This window comes from Polyodon spathula, chromosome 21 (assembly GCF_017654505.1).
Source record: "Polyodon spathula isolate WHYD16114869_AA chromosome 21, ASM1765450v1, whole genome shotgun sequence".
NCBI classification, from domain to species: Eukaryota; Metazoa; Chordata; class Actinopteri; order Acipenseriformes; family Polyodontidae; genus Polyodon; species Polyodon spathula.
The window spans coordinates 21907497-21931543 of NC_054554.1; the positions used below are offsets into that span (position 1 = coordinate 21907497).

Here is a 24047-nt window from a genome sequence, read left to right on the forward strand (position 1 = left end):
TAGCAAATCAATTTCACATGATTTCCTGGTTGCAGAAATCAAGGGGGAAATAATCACGTGACTCGGAGGAGACACAGCAATTGGAAGATAATTTCAAAGCTGTTTCGAAACTCCCAGCAGCCTATGCCAGAATCAAACAGTTGTCAGGTCTAGCTGAATAGGTTGACACAGTTGTAAAAATACAATACATACGAGGATTGGCTTTTGCACATCGCAGAAAAGCAGAACACATTTTGGAATGGATGATGCATGGATATTGCTATGAAGAAATTCTAGCTGGAACCAGCAGGAATCCACAGCATTTCCATGAAAGGAACAAATATTACACAGCAGTCCTGATACAAGTATTCCAGAACCAATGCAGAGCCATGGCAATGCAATTAATTAGATCAAACCATGAAAAAATATCCTTCTACTAACCGTTACCGCTGCCCCTGTGAAACCAGTGATTGTTTTTCCAGGTATAGAAACTTTCTTTTCAAATCTTATACTGTGTATTACTGAGTCGTCTGTTCAAAGAGTTTTGCAGATAGCATTAAGCGGTGCAGCGCGGGAAGGAAAATGAGTAAAGTGACTTGCAGCTAGAAAGACTGAAAATGGGAGTACACAACAGCCAGATATAAAAAAGAGCAGTGTCTTGAACACATTGAACCTGCAAGACTCTTACTAACTTAAAGGTGCCCCACCGTCAAGGAGATTTAAAACAATTTTTTTCTCCATTCTCATAGTGATGGAGCTGGGTTTAAGATTATCTTGGGAACTTGCTTTTCGAATTTGAGATTTAACTCACAAACATTTTTTTTTTAAATGTAATCTGATTTCAATTTATAAAACATTTCAAGACTTTTTTTTCTTTTCTAGAAACATTTTTTATGAATATCAGACTTTATTCAGTTCTTGGAAATAATCACAAAAATGTCTGTACAGACTCTGGTAGTGGGTGGAATCCTATGCTGTGACTTAGTTTCTCAGCCTACCAGGATTGTGAATCGACTTGTTTTCCAGAAAGATTTCTCCATCAAAATGCATTCAAGTTGAATTTTCTTCTCTTATTTTTTACTCTTCCTTTCCTTTTTGATGTTTGCATTCATTCAGAGTGGTTCTTCTTGGTTTTCCTAAATATTGTGTTGTTTTGAATGATAAAAGCTTCAACTAGAAGCAGTTCTCCCTGTCTTCATTAGGGTTGCTTTCACCTGGGTTCAGGACCTGCTCTTCAGTTCTAGTAGCATAGATATACGAAACAAAGTGCAGAACAGCCAAAGCATCTTTATACAAGTCAGAGCAAGTTTATTTTGACTGGCAGTACACTGCAGTGCACTAGATGGTGCAAGCACTATATACAGCACTATATATATTATATACACATATATACACACATTACATATGTCTATGGCAGGGTCTAAAGAGCACCTCCTGAACTCAGTCAAACCACTCCAAACGATTACACACATCATATAAAGGCAAGGGGACAGTACAAAGTTGCTTTGTACAATACCATGTCAACTAGTTTTATTATACAATAGGGCACCGTTAAGCTAATGAACATATACCTTTTTTTTTGCATTTGTTTGTGTTAAAAGAGTTCACAAATACCTGCACAAGGAAGTACGCAATTGCCAGGGGCACAATGACCACAGCAAAGAGAGGGGTGCTGGCAATGATTACAATCAAGGTGGCAACAGAGCTAAATAATGTCGACAAGAACATGAGGATGGTGTGCGGGATGACCTCATCAATCACGTAAATGTCCTTGGAGAAGCGATTGATTATGCGGCCTAAGGGAGTGGTGTCAAAGAAAGCCTGTGGGGTGCAGAACTTATTCTCCAGCAGGGCTGAGTGGAGGTTTCTGGCGGCGCCAATGCCACCCAGTGCCAGAGTAAAGGACGAAATCATTACCAGGACGCCTGTTTCAAAAAAACAAAACAACAATAAAAAAAGCCACTGGCAACATTCGCACTGGAGTTTACCCTGGTTTACATTCTGAATATTACTTTTCCTTGATGAATTGCTGTTCGGACATGCATGCAATACTTTTTGTTATTACTGTATCATGGTATATCACAGCATTTTGTAAGGGGAGAGGGTAATACTGTCTGTAGTAGCTGTAAAAAAAATAAATAAATAAATAAAAGCACCCACTTCAATGACATCCCAGTGAAACTTAGAAATCTAAACTCAAAAAGCCTTTTTCACTAGCTGATATTCAGTATCAAAAGAAAACCTGTATCTAGTCTGGCTGCTCGAGCTCACTGAGCAACTGGCCAGTAGGGGGCACTGTAGCTCAGTGAGTTCCTGATTTGGCCTCCCTAGCACACTGAAGTGCAGGAGCCAATGCGACACTCCTTGTGGAATCCCCAGTGAAGACCAGCAACTTGGCACAGCTGGAACTTGAACTTCCACTCCCTTGACTGCCATGTTTTTACCATGTGACCCTGTTTGGGACTCTTTTTTATTAATTTGAAATGTTTTATGATGGAATCAGAGATTGAGTTTAATAATCTCCAAGACATTCAAAGGGATAGATGCTCTCCCAGAACAAACCTGGAAATGAACTAAAGGTAATGATAATACCAGCACTTGGTTTTATGGGTCACATTTTTTAAAGGAAAATGTGAAAATATACAGCTTTTAGAACTAAACTGTGCCACAAAAATGCATCAACATAAATGCCTTAAAGGGCTTGTGATGGTACACAACACTGCTCTCTTTTCCAACAAACATTGACATTTATATTTATTTTGTTTTATTTTAAATCTGAAGATCGTGGTCAAGAGCAACTTGCCACTTGAAGTGTAAAAAGCAAATTACAACAACAAAACCTGCAGGGCACTCTAGTAGTAGATGGCTCTATTCAAAACAGCAGACCTGTAAACAAATCTAATGCACTAATTTGTCATGTAATAAGTTATCCCATGCTAGCAACTTAAAGAGTTAAAAGAGTACAATGGCTAGGAAAACATGAGATCAAATAGAACACTTATTATCAATGATAAACTAATGCAATATGACTTTCATGTCTAAACAATTAACAAAAGCAACGGATACATTTTTTCCTTATAAGAGATTCCTACCTTGAGTTAGCCCCAGTGCTGCGTACACCCCAACCCTCATGCTTGTTTCTGTTTGAGTTCCGTTAACAACAGAGTCACTCGTCCAGTCACTGAGCCATACGTTAGCCCCTATAGCAGCAGCATTCTGACAGCAGTACAGGAAACATATGAACACGCACAAAACGGGGCCCACTGCTTTCATGTACTCCCAAAACACCTGCAGTTTCACCTAGGGTAGAAAGAGGAGGATATCCAGTGATTTCTCAGAAACAGAGCAGTTCAATCTTACATTTTAACTTTCATTTTAACGCATGTTTTAATGTAACAGGACGGAGGGTGGGTCCGAACCTAGTGTCTTAAACACCAAAGAGATTTGGCTGTAGTGGTGCTTGTAGAGCGTTTAATCTGTGGGGTCTTAATCTGTACTGTGTAACACTCTACCCCCTCAGCTCCCAGTTCATATGGCACCTGTAAATACTATTGTATCTGTGCAAAATTTTAATCATGTGTTTTAGATAGCTGACAAAAATGTTGTTCCGTATTTATTTATGTGTAGTCAAATATCGTAAAAAGTATGACTATTTTAATTATTTTAACTGGTTAACTTAACAAAAGAATAAAATGCAGCTTGTTGTTCATTCATAGAAGTATAACCTATTAACACAACTCATGCAAATCAATAAAATGTAATTTGCAACACACTGTGCACCCCACAGTGTGTTGCGCTGGCTCACTCACTCTCCCCGTCTCTGCGGTCTCTGCGTGAATGAGTTTCTGAGCTGATGGTTTCTTGTCAGGTGGGTGTTCAGCCGCTTTCCTTTCGCTGCACTTTCTCTTTCTTGTAGATATTTTTTGGGGGTTCTCCAGGTCTGCTGAAATTACACTAATTTGCCTGAGAAATTGTAGAAGGCAAACAAGAAAAAGAGTTACAAACAATGAAAAGCAAAAAAAGGAAAAAAAAAACCTTCAAAGTACTAAGGCATTTGCAAAATGTCTTTTTGCTCCCTACTGCTGTCTACAACTACCATTCAGCTACATTCACAGCTACTTCTGCACCTTTCTTACTAGCAGTTGTCTTTGATTCTATGTGAAGCCACAGCCTTTCATCTCTGGAAGCTCCTTCTGCTATTTTATAACCCTAAGAATGATTAAAACATCATAAAAATGTTTGTATGCATACTGTAGGTTCCACGGTGCCTCAATAAACTTGAAATACCTCGAAGTACCTCACAACATAGAGCGGGTCTCATGCGGTGCAGCTTGAAATGTAAAACCAATGCTTTCTTTTTCTAGCAGAGTGCACCAGAGATCTTTTAGAGTTTCAATGGGCTGCACCATTGTTCCTTAACAAGATGGTTGCCAGCAGTGTGGCAAGGATACAGATAATAATTGGGCATGCAAAATTGGGGAGAAAAACCAGGGTAAAATTGGCAATGACTACATTTATCAAAAAAAGAAAAAAAAAAAAAAGGTTTCTCTGTTCACTTTGAGAAAGTATAAACCAATGTCCTACCTAATGAACTGCTTGCGAACTTCGCTCACTACTGGCTCACTGTCTACCATGTCAATGTGGTTACTCAAGGTGTCGTCTAGGAAATCCTCTTCTTCTTCCTCCAGCTCTGCAACAAAGTCAGATTAAATCTACAGTGAGCATTTAGCAGTGTGCGGATCTTCACGCTGAACAAGAGTGCAGAGGCTCAGTTTAGTGTGGTTTGCAACAGTGTTTAAACCAGCATCCTGCCTCGTCTTGCATATTGTATAGAAACATAGACTGTTTCAGATTATAAACCTTTCAGAACACTTATTAAGTGAACTTTTAACACAATCTTGTTTCACACATTGTTGTGGTTGAGATCACAGCTGTTGCCCATTGAGGAAGAGATGTACCGACAGGGGGACTGGATAGAGGTTAGTTTGGGTACCCCGGGATCTTTGCAGTGACATCAAGATATCTGGGTGAATAGATATAACAGCCAGCATTCAGCTACCAGCACAACTAGAGGTGGTGGTGTCATTTTATTCCCATTTTATTTTAATTTTAAAGCATCCAAATACTTTTATGTTTAAATAACAAGTTTAACGATATTGATAATGTGTGACTGAAATGCCCTATGTGTCTTTTTGAGGATAATGAAGGCATAACATTGTAGCAATTCACTTGCTCAATAAAGTGGGTGTAAGTTTCACCCACCTGTCCCTTTAATTAGGGTCAGTAGCCTGGCCAGGTTAGAACTCAATTTCCCATAATTCCTTGCTATCACCCTCTGTTCATCCTCTTCCCCCACTGGCTCATTCAGATATACACTCCTCCAATCTCAGAGCTCCTTGGAAGCTAGTACCGGTATTAAAGCTGGCTGGCTAGGCCAAGAGAGACTCTATTTTTTCTTGAGGAATCCATTTACAAACAAACAAACAGCATATTACTTAATTAACAGTGTAACTTTAACTATTGTAGATAAATACTGGTGCACTCATTTTCTCTTTTCATAATCTTGTACTTTGTCTAAACCTTTCTTTTTTGTTTACACTGTTACTTTTTTAAGTTTAGTTGCTGTTCAAGTTCTGTTTAGGGTTTGCTTTTTGTTAGTGTGTTCAGTCTCCATTTTGTTCCTGATCCTCCTGATATTTTCCAAACGGCTGTTCACCACTCAACCCGGTACTACTCAAAAGACTCACCATTTTGTATGATCGCTATTTTTTCATTTTTTCTACTTTACTTTGATACTTTAGTTCCTGTAATTTTGGTTTTGTTCTTTTGTTACTTTGGATTACATGTGCATTGCTTCACTGGACTTGTTAGGCCTAAATTTCATTTATTATCCATTGCCTTCAAGACTGTCTTTGTAATTGTTTTCCCCATATACTTATTCATTCACCTTTGTCTTTTTGGCCTGTCAGTGTGTTGGTTTTGTATTGGTGTGGTGTTTGTGTGTGTGTGGGTTTATTAGAGGCTCACAGGACATCACCTTTTATTTCGCTTTAATGTTAGTTTGTTTGGATGTTTGTTTAGTTCACGTTACTTTCTTACTCACCTGTACCTTCCACTAAATGTTCTCTACAATAAGGTGTCAATTTCATTTACAACATTAAAGTTTACAACAATAAACCGTTTGTTCGTGAAATTGACGCCTCTGACGTCCCTGCTTTTGCTGTTTGTCACTCTTGCTGACTTAGTTAGTTATAGATATTGTGCCTGTAGTATCTCCTTAGGGAGGACAGTGCAACTGCTTCTGCAGTGTGATCGTTACAACATTAGCGCTTTAGTTTGAAAGTGTGCGGATTGTTTGGTCCCTTTTGGTTAAGGTGAGCACTGTTAGTCTTTAAAAATATCCATACTTCTCAAGTGCTTTCAGAGATGGGACGTGTTGAATTTGTGGCTGCTGCATTGCTTGCAGTGACTATGCAAGGGGAAATATGGGAAAGGAAAACCACTGCAACTCAGTACTTTATTACTGACCATGAATACAACCTCATTTACACAGTGGCTTTGAAGAATATATGAATAATGTACTAGGTGTCACAGAACATATAGGAAAGGCTGTGACTATTACTGTATTGTATTTGTAGCTGGCTTTAACATTTCACATACCTACTGTACCTCATGATCAATGTGTTAAGGTACAGTAGTGTGCAAATGCATTGGAACACCCTATTGCTTCTGTTATGATTTGTTGTGTATATGAAATTAAACCATGCAACTGAAAATCTTGAAAAACTGTCAAAATAGGCAAATTAGTGATTGTCTAATTTAATTGAGGACTTTAACAACATGCAATTAATTTAAAATAGTAAGAGAAAGTGACGAGCCACAAAGGGTAAAATGCTTGAGACTTTTCAGAAGTTGTTTAAGATGCCTAATTAAAGCACAAAGTGGTCTAACATTTTCACCTATTGAGTGCCTATTGTTTCTATATCATGGATTACTGACTGAAAATTGAATTTGTCACATGAGAGGTTTTTATGCAGGTAAGTATATAAAGGATATGAATGACTAATCTTAACGTGTTCTTATACATTTGCATACGACTGACTGTAAATGCTGAACTAACACAGGGATGGAAAACTACAAGCCTTTCACACTCCTTTTTCCACGACTTGAATTGTAGCAAATTACTTTGCCTGAAATCATATGCTTTCTGTAGCACCATGCCCAGACACTTTTCCTTCCTAACCTGCAGGACCGCAAAGGCCAATGCAGCGCTCCCTGATTGACAACTCTCCGCCACCAAGATTCGAACCAGCAAGATCTCACTCACAGCCACAGAGGACTTGAACATTGTAATGAAAACAAGGAGAAAAGCTTTAGAATATGTGCAGCAGAAATATCTACTAACAGCCTAGGGATTATCTTGGCAATAAAAAAAAGGAAATTACCTACCTTTCCCCATTAACTCCAAAAAGACAGACAACTTACCTATGGCTTCTGGGCCGACATCTAAAGCACAGCATTGGAGATAAAGCAAGTTAAATGAAAAGAATATAAAGAGTTGGCATACAAGAGACAGAAACTTGGGACGGGAAGAAAAGGTGTTTCCAGTGCAAGTTATGACATGTTAGAGAGGACTTGGCATTCTGACAACAATAACATCTTTTGAGAAACAGTGTTTGAGAATATATTAATAGTTTGAGATTTGAGTGCGTGTGTACGTGCGTGCATGTATTATAAAGGACGGCAGTCCACAAAATGTGGTTGTCCTTGTGAGTGGAACTGCGACTCTAAATTGAATACTGGGCTCTATATTTTTTATACCATTTGTTTATTCTCTTAGATTAACAGGAAACTAACAGTAATTTGTGAAAAACATCTGGTGACCTAAAATGTATTTATTATTTTATATCTTTTCTACAGTATCAGTTTGTGAGGTGCTGGGTGTCCTTCATTGTTTATTGTATACAATAATTCAATTGATCTGAACCAGTGGGGGATCGAAATTTATTAAATAAAAATTAAAACATTTCATAAATAGGGTTGTCTCATACACTGCACTTTTTTAGCTTTTTGTCTTGAAATATGCAGAAGTTAGAGCAATTGAAAAATCTACAGCACATTAGTAAAATTACTGAATTATACAGGGTGATTCAGAATGCATGCAGTAGAGGATGTGAATATTGAGGAACTGTAGGCACCCACCCTCTTTATACCTGAACAGTACGGAGACCAAACAGTATCACAGAGTGTCTGCCAGACAGTTTCATTTGTATATCATCCTCCACATATCTTCCAGTTTTCACCATACTCTGACAATGTTGTGCAAATTATGAATTGCAATGTGCGAAAAAGGGGCTACTGATCCCATAGGATGGAAACCAAAGTTCTTCAAAGCTTGCAGAATATGCTAAAGCCAAACAAGAAATCATTGTACATTTAATCCCCTATTTGTACTGAAAAGTGTGTTCACTTTCATAAGGTGCATGAGATAAAAACAATATAGGTCATGCATCTTTTAACATACCCCCTAAACAGATTTAAGATTAAAATAGTAAAAAATAAGAAACAAGAGATGTACCTATAGCCTCGTCTTCCTCAACGTCTTCGAGCGCATAATTTCGGAGGAATTCTGCAAAGGCACCATTCTGTGTCAGCAGCTCCTGGTAGGACCCCATCTCGGACACAGTCCCATCCACTAGCACCACAATATTGTCTACCTGCGGCAGGAAGGTGATGCTGTGTGTCACCAGGATTCTAGTCTGTTTAAAATGAAGAGGAAGAAAGTCAAGTACACAGCAGCCAGTGACCAGCACTGGAAACTAGCTCGAACAAGCCAAAGCCAGTCCAGTATCCAAAACTGTAACATTTGTGTATACCAAACACAGTGTAATCCATTTATAAGAATCACATCTGTCCTGGGTGTTTTGATTCTTCTAAGCGGATGAGTCTTAAAAGCGGACCGATATGATTACTGTGGTGCAGAATCAAACTTAGTATGAGAATAAGAGCTTGTTCCCTGGCTGCAGTGTAGGGTTGACCACTAGATGTCACGAGTTCCCGCATGTATGCACGCCCATGAAAAATCTACAGCTGCTTTCCTTAACGAATTATGGATAATAGTCAATTGGTTAACTGCCTGTTAAAGTTAATGACACCTTGACAGAAATGGCTTAGCCGATAGTTTTATGATGGGGGTAGAGAGGAGAAAGGAAGCAGAAGTAACAAAAAGAAACCAAAACTCGAGTAAGAGATCTAGTGTTTGTTCCACACAAAGTACTGTTAGCAGTGCTCCAGCTGAGAGCTAGGTTTATTCAGTTTGTTTTATTAGTGGTTGTTTCACCATCGCAGTGTAAGAAAAATAAAACCAACACCAGCTTAAAACTGTAAACAGAGACTTCAGCCTGATCATTTACACTCTGTTGCATTACAATTAGCAAAAGCGTGCCATCAGAAGTTTAAATACAGTATACAGATGTCAGTGGTGCTCAGTCACTGAGGACAATATCTCAAAACAAGTCCTCGTGGGTAAGCAGCTTGTTATATGATCATAGTTATGTTTACTCAAGGCTGCAGAATCCTATTTTACTACAGTATACTTGAAGCAATTGTCTTGTGAGGTTGCCTAGTTTAACTGCCGTGCAATCTTATGTGTAATGGCCATTGAATTAAAATGACATTACAGTACAGTATTTTACTGTCAGGACTACCATTGCATTTAAAAATCTATGACTTATTTTCTGTTGCGATGCAAATCTCAGTTTTTCATTAAACGGAGATGCAAACACTGCAATCTACATGTACATCATGCAATAACACTGCTGTACTCGGTATGTATTCAGTGAATATGTATTCACTTTATTGAAACACATTTTCACTAAGAGAACAAAAAAATACCTGCACAATGCAGTCGCGCAGTCACTGTTTGATTACAAACAATGCAGTGTTTCCTGCATCATTGCTCTATCCACACTGCGTACGTGCCTAATCACGTGAGATGTAATCAAATTCAAATTCAAAAACAGCTTTTATTGGCTATACACGTCCTTGCACTTGATCAAGTACAGTATTACATAAAGTCAGTTTGCCCCAAAATGATTCTTATAAGCGGATAGCTTGATTTGTACAAGCAGAGTATTTTACATTGGTTTTGATCACTATATGCAGTTGATTCTTATATAATTGAGTCTTATAAACTGACTGCACTGTACCATGATGTTCACAGAAAAAGGTGCACACTATTACAAATATTCGTGTTCCACTGTAAGAAATGATATACCAAGTTCTGCATTAAATAGCACCTGCACACTACACTAGGGTAATAGTATTGTATACAGTGTACAATTTTGGTACGGTAGCATAAACGAGACTTGCACCCATTTACATTGTAAATATATTTTGGGTGCCACTACATGTGTACAGATGTATTTGCTGGTAAAACACTATAACAGTAATGAGCTGGAAACCCTGTATGAAGATAGCAATATCTTTGAGACCTCATTAGCTAATCCAATGAAGTTTTTTTTGAGCACTTACTTTGTCTTTAAGTAACCCCTCTGGACCAATGACATTATCAAAGATATGTTTTGCTACATGTGCATCCACCGCAGACAGAGGGTCGTCGAGCAAATAGACGTCTGCTTCACTGTAGAGAGCCCTGGCAATGCTGACACGCTGCTTCTGACCCCCGGACAGGTTAATGCCCTGATGAGAATACAAACCGCACACACCATGTGAATATACAGCTACAAAATACAAGCAACACCATCTTAATGTACAACAGAAACAACTGCACACAAAAACAACCTTATTAACACAATTATTGGGAAGTATTTACTGAAACTTAAGCTGTTGCATTGTAACTACAAAACCAGGTGTAACTAACATGTAATTACTATGCTACTACATTGTAATTATGGGTTAGTTTGATACACACACACACACACACACACACACACATATATATATATATATATATATATATATATATATTAACAGCACACAGGAGGGCTGCGCTGTTAATTACAACATATACAAAGTCAAAAAACAACATATTTAAACTAAACTGAAGAAATATGATAATATCTAAGGCAAGGCATGTCGGATATTAAATATATAAAGTACTGAAAATAAAGCTGAAATCGCATGAAGGCACAGGCAAAGACTTGAATAAAGCATTAAAGGCAAAGTACAATGAAAAAGAAGGAACCAACGCCAGGTTCACCAGATCAACAATGTGAAAGATAGTCACCAGGAATTAAATTTGAACATATGTATTTGAACATATTAGAAACATCACAAATGTCACAGTTCAGAAATCTGCACTGCAGGGTACTACCACACAGTAGACGAGCACAAAAAGTTCAAATAGAACATTTACCTTTAAAATAGCAAAACAGAATAAAGGGAAACATTGAAAAGGGAAATTGTGTAAATCAATTTGTAAATTAGATATTTACACTGTTTAAAATAAGAATAATATCTAATTAAGGCCTTATAGTAGTTGCACAGTACCATGATCAGTGTTTTAGTGCTGAAATGAAACATTTGCCAAGGAACGTCCATACCAAGTCTTCTCATAGGGGGATTTCTAGCTAAAACCGTGCGACGTAGAGTGCACTGCTTCCCTGATTTCACAGGTTTTACCTTCTCTCCTATTTCAGTCTGGTCCCCCCCTGGTAACATTTCCAGGTCTGTGAGAAGGGCGCAGGCTTCCAGGATGCCTCTGTACTTCTCTGCATTGTAAGGCTTTCCGAACAGGATGTTGTCTCTCAGAGTGGCGTTCTGAATCCAGGCCTGCTGTGACACATAGGCCACTGAACCCTGAAAAAAATCAATACAAAATGAAAGATGTTTTTCATGTTAAATACAAATACAGTAACCTGAACTTTAAAAATATGTTTTTCATGTTAAATACAAATAACCTGAAATTTAAAAAGATGTTTTTCAGTTGGTCCCTTGAGTGGTTGTTATAGCAACAGTAACAGGATACAGTAGGTGAAATAGAAATTCATAATCAGATGAATTATTAATATATTTTTGCACAGTTTTTGAGAGTGAATGCAAGTTAAATACATTTTGTACTGACTTTAATATTTATAAGACAGGTTCCTTAAAAATATACGGTAACAGGGTGAGAAACTCTGTACATTTAGTTGTTTGTTTATTTTTAGAACGGGATCTCCCTCTCTGCCCCTGTGTTATTTTGTAATTTTGTATTATGGTTTATTATTTATTTAAATGACGGCGAAAACTGTGTGTATTTTTGTATTGTAAATATGACAGCGTAGCCACGTTTTGTTTTGTTACTGTTTGTTTTTATTTTAGACGTGTTCTGGAAAAGTTGAGGCAGCAGCTAATCCTCCGCCAGGAGTAATTTAATAAACTCTTGCAGATTGTGGCCGAGGGGTAATAGAATAATTACTAGCTAGTCAAACCCTTCAGCCACGGTATAAAAAGCCTGCGGCTCTCAATGTTCTGGATGGGTGTTCAGAAGTGGAGAATGGGAGAGCGAGAGAAGGAACGAAAAAGGATTTAATAGTAATCTATAGGTACAATAAAGGCTATCGTGCAACCTGACCTATATTTATATTATTTGTGTTTGTGATTATTTTTGTTCACCTTTTTATTTTCTGTGCCTGTGTGTGTTTTGCTTCCTCTTTCTGGCCTGACATCACCAGACACATCCATCCTATCACAGATGCATATAAACTCCATATCAAGTTAGGGTTATTTTGTAACGCTGAAACTTTTTTTGATGGTTTATTTCAACTTCATTTATCCTGTTGTACCCCAAAGTATAGTCTAGTTCAGTCCTATAAATTCTTCTTCAAAGAGGCTAAAAATGTATCCCCTTGTAACAGGGGAGATCTGCTCTGACTCTTCTGGTGCATTCATAATGCTGCAGGAAAAGGGCAGCAGCCTTACAATATTCACTTGTCAGTCATGGTAGTGATATGGATAGGTGGGAGAGAGGCTCTGTGGGCTAAAATAAATCATTGCACCTAGAAAACAAAACTGGAAACCTGTGTGGTGTTTCCAAATACACCTTTCTGTCTCCCGTGTCAGTGAATACCCACACCCTTCCACACCCCCATTTTGCAAATAATTTAGCATGGATATAAAACTATTCAGTACTGCATTTTAATACTATTGTGCTGAGGCTCATATAAATACAAAAAATAAAAAGCTGACTTGATTTGGTATTTGTAGTGATTTTGTATTTATTTCAAATTAATTACAGCACACATTGATCTACAATTCATAAAGGATGAAATTCACTGACATTTATTTTCAGTTAAAATCAGCTGGGGTTGATTAGAGTAATTAACGATCAATCAGTACCCAGCCACCTGAAATAAAAGGAGTCCTCAGCTTCCCATTAGAGAGAGGAGGGAGTTGAGGAAGCAAGCTGGTGTTTGTGCTTGCTGTTTTTGGTTTTGTGTTTTTTTTTTTTTCCTGATCCAGTGAAGGCATCGCCAGCCTGGAAACCTTTATTTTTGTAAGTCTTGTTTTGTCTCTTTCTATTTGTGTTTAAATCCCTTTGTTTTTGCCCTTGTGCCCTTTTATTTTGTGCTTATTTATAATAAAAGTATTATTTTTTTGAACTGCAGTCTGTCTCTAGGCCTCTATCCACTCGCCAGCCGGTCACAGAAGCATCAAAACAATGCTAGGTATGACTGCATGTGGCATGTTGTAATGTGACTGTTGCTTCATGCTTTCCTCACAGAAAATTAGAGCATTGTAGACGTGTTTTATACAAGGATGATCATTCCAACCATTGCTGGTTTGAATGCAGGAGTAACTCACCCTGATTGCAATCTCCCCTTCCAGCTTCTCCATTTCTCCCAGGAGAGCAGAGACCAGAGAGGACTTCCCACAGCCCACATTCCCAACCACAGCCAGCAGAGACCCATGAGGCACCATCACATTGATACTGTGAAACACAACGCAACAAAAGGCATGACAGGCCCGCACAATGATGCAAGCACAAAATACAATATCATTATAAAATACCTTTTGCTGGATGCAGAAATGGACAGAAACATGTAAATATACTCTCCCATGTTTCAATATTAATCTGGTCAGCTGAATTTTGAAGTAGTGTTCCTCATTATGTCCCGCGGGCCAAAAGTGTCCCTCGGATACCCCAGGGGTGCCTCCCCTACCCTCCATGCTGTATCACTTGCACTTTGTGTTTTGTACATCTTTATTTATATAACTTTTTTTTTAATTCCCTTTTCACCAGTCACTTTAATTGGTTAACCGGTCTACTTTTTTAGTTATTCAGCCAATCAAAAAATCGAAATCATAAGCCTACTTTTCTTATTGGTTGTTGCTCAACACAGCTGCTCTCACATTACAGTACAGGAGTGGTAGTTGGATCTACTGTAGTTTGAAATAAGAGCATTTTTTAATTTGTAAAAAACGAGCAGTAGATGAAACTGAGGATGCACAGCTTTCAACTGAAGCCACAAGACTGCTCCCAGTCAGAGTGCAACAAGTGAGTCCCCAACAAGCTTCCCTGAATTACCAGGAGCAGTTATTAACTCAAGCAACCGAGCAGGAATCAGTAGTTACTGAAGCGTCTTTTTAATTATATGGACTTTACTTGCACATAAGGACTTGACTGATTTGGAAATTGTAAAGGAGTGCTTAATTGAATCTGCTAAAATTCTTTATGCTAACTTTCCAAACAAAGACAAAATACTGAAATGCACTGAAATACTAATTTACACTGCGAGAAGCTTGATGTAAAAACGCTCAGAAGTGCCAAAGGTGTTGGTTAAATTGTTTCATATCATTGCATAATTCACCAAGATGCTCTGGTTGCAAATATACAAGGGGAACTGTCTCAGGCCATGGATCTTATTGTAAATACAGTAAACTACCTGTGTGTATGAGCCTTAAATCACTGCATCTTCCACAAGTTTTTTAGTCACTATGATGTGGAGTATAGTGATATCATTCTGCACAGTGAGATTCGTTGGTTGTCTCGTGGACGTGTGCATTTTTTGCCTTTGCTTCCAGTAATTCAGCAATTTCTAATTGAGCAAAGCAAAAACAAAGCAAGGTTTTCTGACCCTGACTGGATATTAAAACTTGCCTTTCTTACAGATATAACTGGACATTTAAACACCCTGACTCTCTCCCTGCAAGGAAAATGTAAGATGGGGAATGACATACTTCAGTCTGAGTTTTCCTTCCAAAGCAAAGTGGGACTTCTGATCAGCAACTTGCAAAGTGCAGAGTTCACACACCATTTTCCAAAACTTGCGTGCATCACCATGACAGACCTGAGCTAAAGGATCACTACAGACCTGATAAATTTGTGACCAACATGATTGACCAATTGAGGGAGAGGTTTGAGGCTCGATTTTAGTGACTTTTGCAATTGGAAGGTGTTCAATTTTTTGCAAAATCCTTTTGTCATATCTGTGAGAGCCACCTCTACTGAACTCACACAAAAAGGGGCGATAACTGCCTCGTCAGACTCTGAACTTTTGGAACTTCAAGCTGACATGCACACAATACATTCGACATGTTCCGTGGCTGAATTGTGGTTTAACAGTACAGCAAGAAAAATATCACACACTGGTATCCTGTGCTTTTAAGGGACTGTCCATGTTTGGTAGCACATGTGTGTGCAAAGCTAGCTTTTCGGAAATGAACTCAAACAACAAGCAGCATGACAGACTGCGATAATAATCGCCTGCAGCATTGCCTGCACACCACAACCACATCCTACAAGCCATGTTATCAGAACAAGCAAGTTCACTTGTTTCCGAAGTTCAAACACATAAGGGCAAGTTAAAAACCTATTCCATTTTTAATGTTTAGGGATTATGGGGTTATAATATTTATATGTGCCCCCAAAATATTTTACTGGGGAACACTGCCCTAAAAGAAAACTACATGTAAATTGAAATTGCCCACTCGGGAGCCCCCACTGATGCAAATTACTGATGCAAGAAGCAAAATTCCTTTGGTCCAGTTGAGCTCGAATGACCTAATTGGCTAAGCATTACTAACTATTATGGCTAGATATCAAGATTAGCAGCCATGTGCTGCACACACACACCTGTGGAGAGTTGCAGGGTCGGATTTTGCCCAACTGAATTTTCCATTCATTATAGTGACGACACAGCCTGGAAAACAGAATGGAACATGACATTCAGAACCTGTTCAGGTATATACAGCATGCCTGTGTTGAAAAATCAACTGCAGAAAAAGTAGCCATTATAAAATGGGAAACAAGTGTTTCAACGTGTGCAGATAAGTCACTATACAAGCACGGCTTGGAACTTTCAGAAATACTCACTTGACAACCAATTCACTTTGGGAGGAGTGCCATTTTTAAGAGCAGTAACAAACTCCAGGGTGTTTAAATAAGACTGTGTAACAGGGCAAGGAGCCCTGTACAGTTGTTTATGTTTAGAACGGGGTCTCCCCCTCCGCCCTTGTGTTATTTTGTGTTTGTTTATTTATTACTTATGTACATAAATGACGGCGAAAGCTGCAAGTTTTGTTTATTATGATTTAATTATTGTTATGTGTATTTGTATATATGATGGCGAAGTGCTCTGTGTTTTGTTATTGTTTTGACGGCGTAGCCCCATCCACTATTAAAAAACTTGTGCAAAAGGTGGCCATCTCCCGAATTAATTAGGTGATTAATCTGTTATATAAACCTGCAGCTCTCTGCACTCGGGGTGTGGGTGTTCAGAGGAACGGCAGAGTGACAGCAAGAGCGAAAGGAGAGAGAAATTTAAAAACAAAACTAATATAGGATCAGTGAAGCCTCACCTGAGTTTGTGTTTGCTTTTATTTCGCTTGGTGAGCCAAGTTTTTTCTGTTAAACCTGTTATTTTACTTTTCAACTGCAGTACTGCCTTTGTGTGTTTTGCTTCCTACATCTGGCCTGACGTCACAGCAACGGCACCCTGCACTTGGCTTCACCTCAAACAGTACCCCTAAGCATGCATACGTTGTCATGTGTACTTCTGAGAGCTGGCAAGAGTATGTTTGTTAAAGTTACACAAGTGCAAGTCATAATGACCAAGCAAAAATTTGTTTTTTAAAAAGCATTCAATGTTTACATAATGTCTCATAAGTGACATAAAAAACAACACCAAACAGATATTCTGAACTTAACCTATCCCTTATATTAAGTAGGAATGCCATACAGTATTATCGGTATGTGAACAGGTCACTTTATTACAGGAAACTGACAGAGAGAGAGAGAGAGAGAGAGATTGACAACAACCTTGTAGTGTGTAGAATAATAGTATTGTTATAAAATGTACTTTTATATAGAATGAGAGTGGGGTTGGTAGAGTTGAAAGGTCACATAAATTGTCATTTGAATGGAAGGCTGTTCAGTCCCTGACCTTTAGCTCAAAGCCATGTTAAGGCAGATTTAGAGAAAAATTATAAAATAGTAAGGAAAATGAAAAAAAAGCAATTACTCTTTAACTTATGTCAAAAGATATCCCAACAGGTCTCTTGACAATAAAAGTGTATTTAACTATAGAAATAAAACAGTTAAGGGAACTAAAATCAAACAAATTGAATTAATTGAATAAGTGCCTACCTGAGGCTATATTGTTTTTGTCAACACTGTCAGGGTCTAACTCATCGTGGCTCAGGAAACTCTGAATGCGCTTCAGGGAGACGCTAGCCTGAAGCAAAAGAGAAATTATGGTTATTTTCTTAATTAGTTGAATCATTTTCTCTTGGTGTGTGTACAATAAAAGCTGAAAGAAATTTCCCAGTGCACATGCCCTTATAGCAAGCCCTGGGCCACTGCCCTTCTGATTGGCAGTGCTTGCCATAACAGGATGAAGGGATATGTTCCACAGACAAAGAGGGAAGGCATTGCATTGTACAGCTTTGATTCACAAGATTCCCTCTCACTGTGTTTAATACATCTCAGAACGTTACAACCGAAACAGCTCAAGTGTAATTGTTATCAGTATAGGCTTAGTAACCTGAAAGTAAATTATAAAGCTCTTGTCGTGTGTAGTATCCAGTTCACTGTGTAATTAGTAACCATTGAAGTTAACAATGAAACTGACATTGCAGAATTAGAAATGCAACACTACAACTATGGCCAAAAGTTTTGCATCAACTAAATACAGTAAATACAGTATAATCATAAATCTCGAAAAACTGCTCACTTCTAAATCTTTTGTAGTCATTTTTGTATTACTTTAGTATAAATACATGTTAATTTGGATTCATATGTTGTTTTTTTCTGACTTTATGTGAACGAAAAGACACACATTTGCCCGTTTTCCCATTGGAAATAATGATATTTTGAAATATCACTGTCCTGGTCACAAAAGCAAAGTTTGTGGGGAATAATAGCCATTTTCTGTACTTTTGAGGCATAAGCAATTAGGAAATAACACTTACTACCCAGGAACAAAAATTGTGTTACATAGTGTAGTGTTACGATAACATATTGAATTACAAATTGCTTTGTAGTTTTCCATATACTTAACAAACATGAAGTACTGTACTACTATTATGATTTCCGGTAGATATATGCATTACCATTTTGTAGTTTCTTTGATTACATGATGTAAAAAGATCTAAAATTCTAGGTGATGCAAAAATCTGTAGGTCACATGGTTTGGTTGCAGCTAGACCACTGCAGAGATTTACAGGGATGCTGCAGTTGATATTCTGCACCAGTGGGCATGGTGTTAATGCTATGGTTATTTCCCTCACAGCATTGCAGAAGATCACAATGGTTCATGAAATCTGTGCTTATGAGAATGGGTCCTGCTAACTATAGTTTGATATTCAAGAAAATGTGCAAACTGACTTCTCTAACAACAGTTTAATTCACAGAAACAGTGAAAAAAAAACTTTGACAAGAAACCAAATTTTTCCTTCCACATGTGTTTTCACTTCCTGCATTACAGCTAATAGGGTCCCAACTGGGTCAGGTGGGAAACTATTACCTGTAACACCGGAAGCGAAAAATAAGTTTTTCCATCAAATTTTAACTCTGTGGCTGGATAAAAGTCTGAAAAACAATATAAGAGAAAGAAAACTTGAGATTTGTGAGAATGATGGTGTGCTTATTAGAGATAAAGACCTGAGATTTGTGAGAATGATGGTGTGCTTATGAGAGATAAGAAGATGCTTGATGTTTTGCACTGTGTTTTCTTGTGAGAAAAAAAGAACCATTTCAGCAGAGCCAGACAAATTAACAAAAAACAAATGTAACTTGAACATTTGTTTCAAATTTGCAATAGAAAAATCTACGAAAACAAGTGACCCTTACAGAGCTTCCAAGACAGTGACACTACAATGGCACACTGTATGAAGAGACAACAGTGACATTATGACAGCTACACTAGTGGGAGCCTTTGGTAGAATGGTATGACAACCAACATTGCAGTTCCATGGTAAGAGATTAGTACAAATGTTTGTCCCAAATTCTCTGTGGTTTATGTAGTTCTTCTGATAAGTAAATGGCAGTGTATCCTTTTTAGCAACAAATACAATTATCCCACCAACTGACTGGCTTCCAGTTAGAAAACCAGCAATACCACGGAGTGGACTATTGGGCGTTTGTTTACTGGTACTCAACAGACCAAATGACAACAGTTCTTTTAACCCTGAAAGCTGTTCAGTTTACCTGCACAAGACTGCTGATGACCTGAGGAAGCATGTTCAAAGGGAACCTCAGGAGGTTGAACAATGACAAGGAGACAAAGGCCTTCTGGGCATCGAGTACATTTTTCTCGTCCACTGTCACGTATACAGCAAATGTTGTCAAGGCAACCTAAAAAATAAATAAATATTAATGAATGTCAAACGCATTTGGGCAGGGTTTTCAGGTGAATTAATTTTTATATCTAATTTAAAAGTACACAAAAGGCTTTCCTAACCATGATTAGCCCAAATGATTAGAAAATCCTTGATTAATGTTAAAAGAAACTTAATAAATTAAATGACAAGTATTTGAAGGAAAACACTTCTAGTCAAAACAGTCATTGAATGGGTTACATTTCTTTAGTATTTCTATATTCCACACTAATGAGTGTTTAATAATTATGGATGATCTTGATTAATGTTAAATGGGGGTCTGTGGGCCATATTTCCAAAGCATTTCCTCCACTCTTTAATAAACCTAATTTACGATGGGGCGGGGCACTGATGTCAGAGCTACGGAAGTCTAAAGGCAGCTTTTATATTAAGTTCAGCATAATCCTATCACCTGACGGCAATACCCATTAGTTGATGGCTATTTTCGAATTGAAAGAGAACAACTATTTAGATGATATTGTAGTAATTATAACAACCTTCTTAAATATAAAAAAATAACAATTGAATGCTTCAACTTGACAGGCAAAGCCCTAACCCCTATTGTAACCCTAAGTGAGAAGGTACCAGGAATGGGGCGCTGGTCCAGGCAAAAATAGACACGGCCCCAAGATAGGCAGATTTCCTCAGCACTTTCAGCTCGTTCTCTCGGATCTGCTGGACCTTCTCCTTAAAGGACTTCTCCCAGGCATACAGCTTTAAGACCTTGATGCCATTGAGAATCTCGTTCATCAGTTTGATACGGGCGTCTTTGTACTGCATCTGTTCCACCTTAAAAAAGGAAGAGAAAACAAAAATTGAATATCCACTAGCTAAGAACAGATGTCATTTTCAAATGTGGTATGTGAAAGATGGAAAATGTTTATTAGGACGCCATGGTCTAGAAATGTAATAAAGAAAATTGTACTGAATTATTTGTGGTATACAGACTCTATGAAATTAACTGTGAGATGTAAAGCCGAGGTCCTACTGTAAGCAATTCTGTAGAAGTTGCTGAGGCATAGTTCACCCCCTAGTTTCCGTAAGTCACTTTTGATAAATGTGTCTGCTAAATGGCTAATTAATAATAATAAACTCTGAACTAAAATTACCTACTTATGCATACAGTAGGACAACATACTAACATACAACATATACAAAAACAATAGTTGAACGCAGATCTAAACTATAGAATCAGTTTTAAACTATTTTCAAGGTAATCTGTGTTGTTGTTGTCCCCTGTCCGGGCAGTTTTTTCTTGGCCCAGCTTTCAAGAACTGCCATGAAACATACATGCTGCTACAGCTGAACTGCTTTTAATTGAAGAGATTATTAATAACTATAAAATTAGATTTGTAACTCAAGGAACAAAACTTGGCCAATCACGGAGAGACATCATCTGGAAATAAATATTGTAGAAAAACTGAAGAATTAGCATTGGCAAGAAAATCTGCTTGGGTGGTGGACAACCCCTGGATAATTATTAAACTCCCTCTGGAAATAAAAGTCCAATCAACTATGAACATGGAAAGCATGAAAGTTTAACGATTTTTGCCTGTGTATTTTCCTGAGCTTGTAGCTCTTTAGCTTGGCATGTGGCCTAAAACAGACCCATGTGGGAGTGACTGGCTTTACATAACTCAGAGTGCAGCTGTGACCTCGGGACAGATAACAAATTTTGTTTTCGCATAAATTGTTTCTGCTTAATAAGCTGCTTTCAGGCTATATACAAACCATAATCAAACCAATTGAAACTGGTTCTAAAACCATTTACTTTTGTTAAAAGTGACATGCTATAAGTTAGTGTCACAGAACACATAATAACACACTACTGGAACACTTAGGCTTTTTCTGATAAGCACACACCTTGTGTGGGGCAGTGTACACACTGTTCCAGATAAATGGCACAATCTCTTACTGTTTCACCAGCTTTTGTTCCTTTTCATTATACAACCTGTTACTTATGCTTCCCATTTAAATGGTAAAGAAATCATTGAAACTGTCTATAAACGTGTGAATTTCCTGTGTTTAATATACGCTCTGAGGGTTAATAAACTCTTAAAATTAAGCTGTACTTGGCTGGTGCACATCAGCAGTTTGCAATCACCAGCCTTGTTCAACCTTGTAATGTGTGGGTATAGCGCTTTGCTGCCTGCAAGAACTGAGCAAAACTTACAGCACTGTTCTTAAATGTAACTTTTAATGTGTTTTGTCTCATGCTTTATTAAAAACATTTGTGCATAACCTAAATTCATATTTATATATTGGGTGGAGGCATATGGGTCATTCTCCAGTACATTATTACGAATGATTGCATGTGGTATTTGTGACGTGGTTGGCATAGTCATCATGTACCTTGAATTAAGAAACATGTTTGTTATATGTTTGCAATGTGTTGTTTTACTAAAAATTAAAGAGCGATACTTTTAAAATATAGCAATGGTGTTATGTTTTTTTTTTTTTTTTTTATTGCATGTTATAAATACAGACAAGCAAATACCGGGTTTCAAACGTAACATGCCGTCAATAATTACACTAAAAGGAAATTGTAATCTGTTTGCTAATTATAAACATCTGTTCATCCAGAATGCAGTAATTATTTGAAGTGATTGATAATATATTAGTATATGAGTTCTCATTACATAAACACGAATGGGGAAAAAAGGAGATCAGGTATGTTTAAAATTAAATTATTATATTATTTTAGAAGTTTATTGTATTTCATAAATTCACAAGTTGTTATAATTATTGCTTTTGATATATTAATACAAAAGAAAAAGATATGCTTTTGACACCAACCTGTACAAGTTTATTTGGAGTCAATACAGGTTCCAGGTTCCAGATGTCTCAATACATAAATATGAACATTTCAATGAAGCATACAGCTTACTATTTTCTTAAATGCCCTTTATAATAGTATGTTAACCGTATAAACATAGAACATTTGTTTATATGGTTAACATAATGACACACTGGGCATCTTAATGTAGCCTCTTTATTTAATAATATGAATTCTCTCATTTTCAACATTAACAGAATAACGTATTCTTAAGTAGGAATGTGTAGTATTTTGGTGTATGACTCTTTATAATTATAATAATTCTAATAGGAAATAACATACACGGTTACAAAAAATGCTGTAAAATTACAGAAAATGCATAACTGTAACCTCTATTAAACTTGCTGATAAAACCTTAGCCTCAAAAGATATTGCATGCGATTGCCGGGCAGTAGATTCCAATTTGGGCTCAAAGCTCCTCGTATAATTCTGATATTGCCTGCCGTGTGAGAAAGAACTTTTAACACACGACATCTGGGAAACCGTCTAAATGTATTCTATGTAACCAAAGAATGGCAGACATCTTCCTATGACTTCTGTGTACAAGAATGAGTTTATTAACTCATTTTTTAAAAGCTGCTGGTTTTAATAATGCTGCATTGAGAAGGTGCTAACAAGTGTCCTAAACCTTCATGGATTGCACAGATTATATAATTAACAAGGGAATACCCCAGTTACGCTCGCAAAGCATTATTAAGAGAATTAATAGCACTAACAAAAGCACTCACTTGGGTGAAATCACTTGCTGAAAAGGGGTAGTAACACTAATATTGACACAGAAATGGTGCTAAAGCCTACAAAAATATTCTGTGAATCCAGCCCGAAGTGAGTAGTTTCAGTTAACAAAGAGAAACTCTGTGTTGGAGAAACCATTAAGTAGCGGGAATCTGAAGAGTTACTCATGTTTAAATAAACTACCTGTCATTCTTCTTTTCATTGTTAACATCCTGACAACTTTTTACACTGATAACTCTAAAATCTGTTTCAAAGCTCTTCAAAATATGGCCACTCGAGTGTGCTGGGGTTTGAGATCTGTCCTCTAAATCACTGCAGGAAGAGCAACAGAAAATAAATTTAAAAGCTCTGGCTTTACTTTTTTATGCCACATCATGGATCGTTATTGCTGTGTTACCTGTTTGACAATGTGGGCAACAGCCCTTACACTATCAGTGCACTAGAGCGACCATTTTGAAAAGATCTTTGACACATACTATAGCGATCCCGGTTAACGCAGGCAGGCACATCACACAGAGTGAGGGTGGACGCGAACCCGGGACATCTCGCACCGATACTGTTGTACAAAAGAGCCAGCTGTCATCCCCTTTTGAAACAGTTTACTGCAGTCATGGATTTGGAAGCACAGTTAACTGAACATCACTATCAGCCCTGTATCTATCTTATTCATCATGCT

General features: G+C 37.6%; 1 protein-coding gene across 6 annotated transcripts in view; it reads right to left on the reverse strand.

Moving 5' to 3' along the window:
* Positions 1-24047, reverse strand: part of LOC121296624 (ATP-binding cassette sub-family C member 3-like) — a 104262-nt gene that overhangs the window by 18572 nt on the left and 61643 nt on the right. For 2 of the 6 annotated variants that reach the window (XM_041222365.1, XM_041222368.1), the window contains exons 12-22: positions 20386-20589; positions 19631-19777; positions 17570-17657; positions 16058-16124; positions 13786-13912; positions 11623-11799; positions 10513-10680; positions 8558-8738; positions 4564-4669; positions 3789-3942; positions 3072-3279 (exon numbers count right to left, since the gene is read on the reverse strand). In XM_041222365.1, the coding sequence (XP_041078299.1) occupies positions 3072-3279; positions 3789-3942; positions 4564-4669; positions 8558-8738; positions 10513-10680; positions 11623-11799; positions 13786-13912; positions 16058-16124; positions 17570-17657; positions 19631-19777; positions 20386-20589 (1627 nt within the window). The other 4 variants (XM_041222367.1, XM_041222371.1, XM_041222369.1 and 1 more) reach the window with 4 other exon arrangements.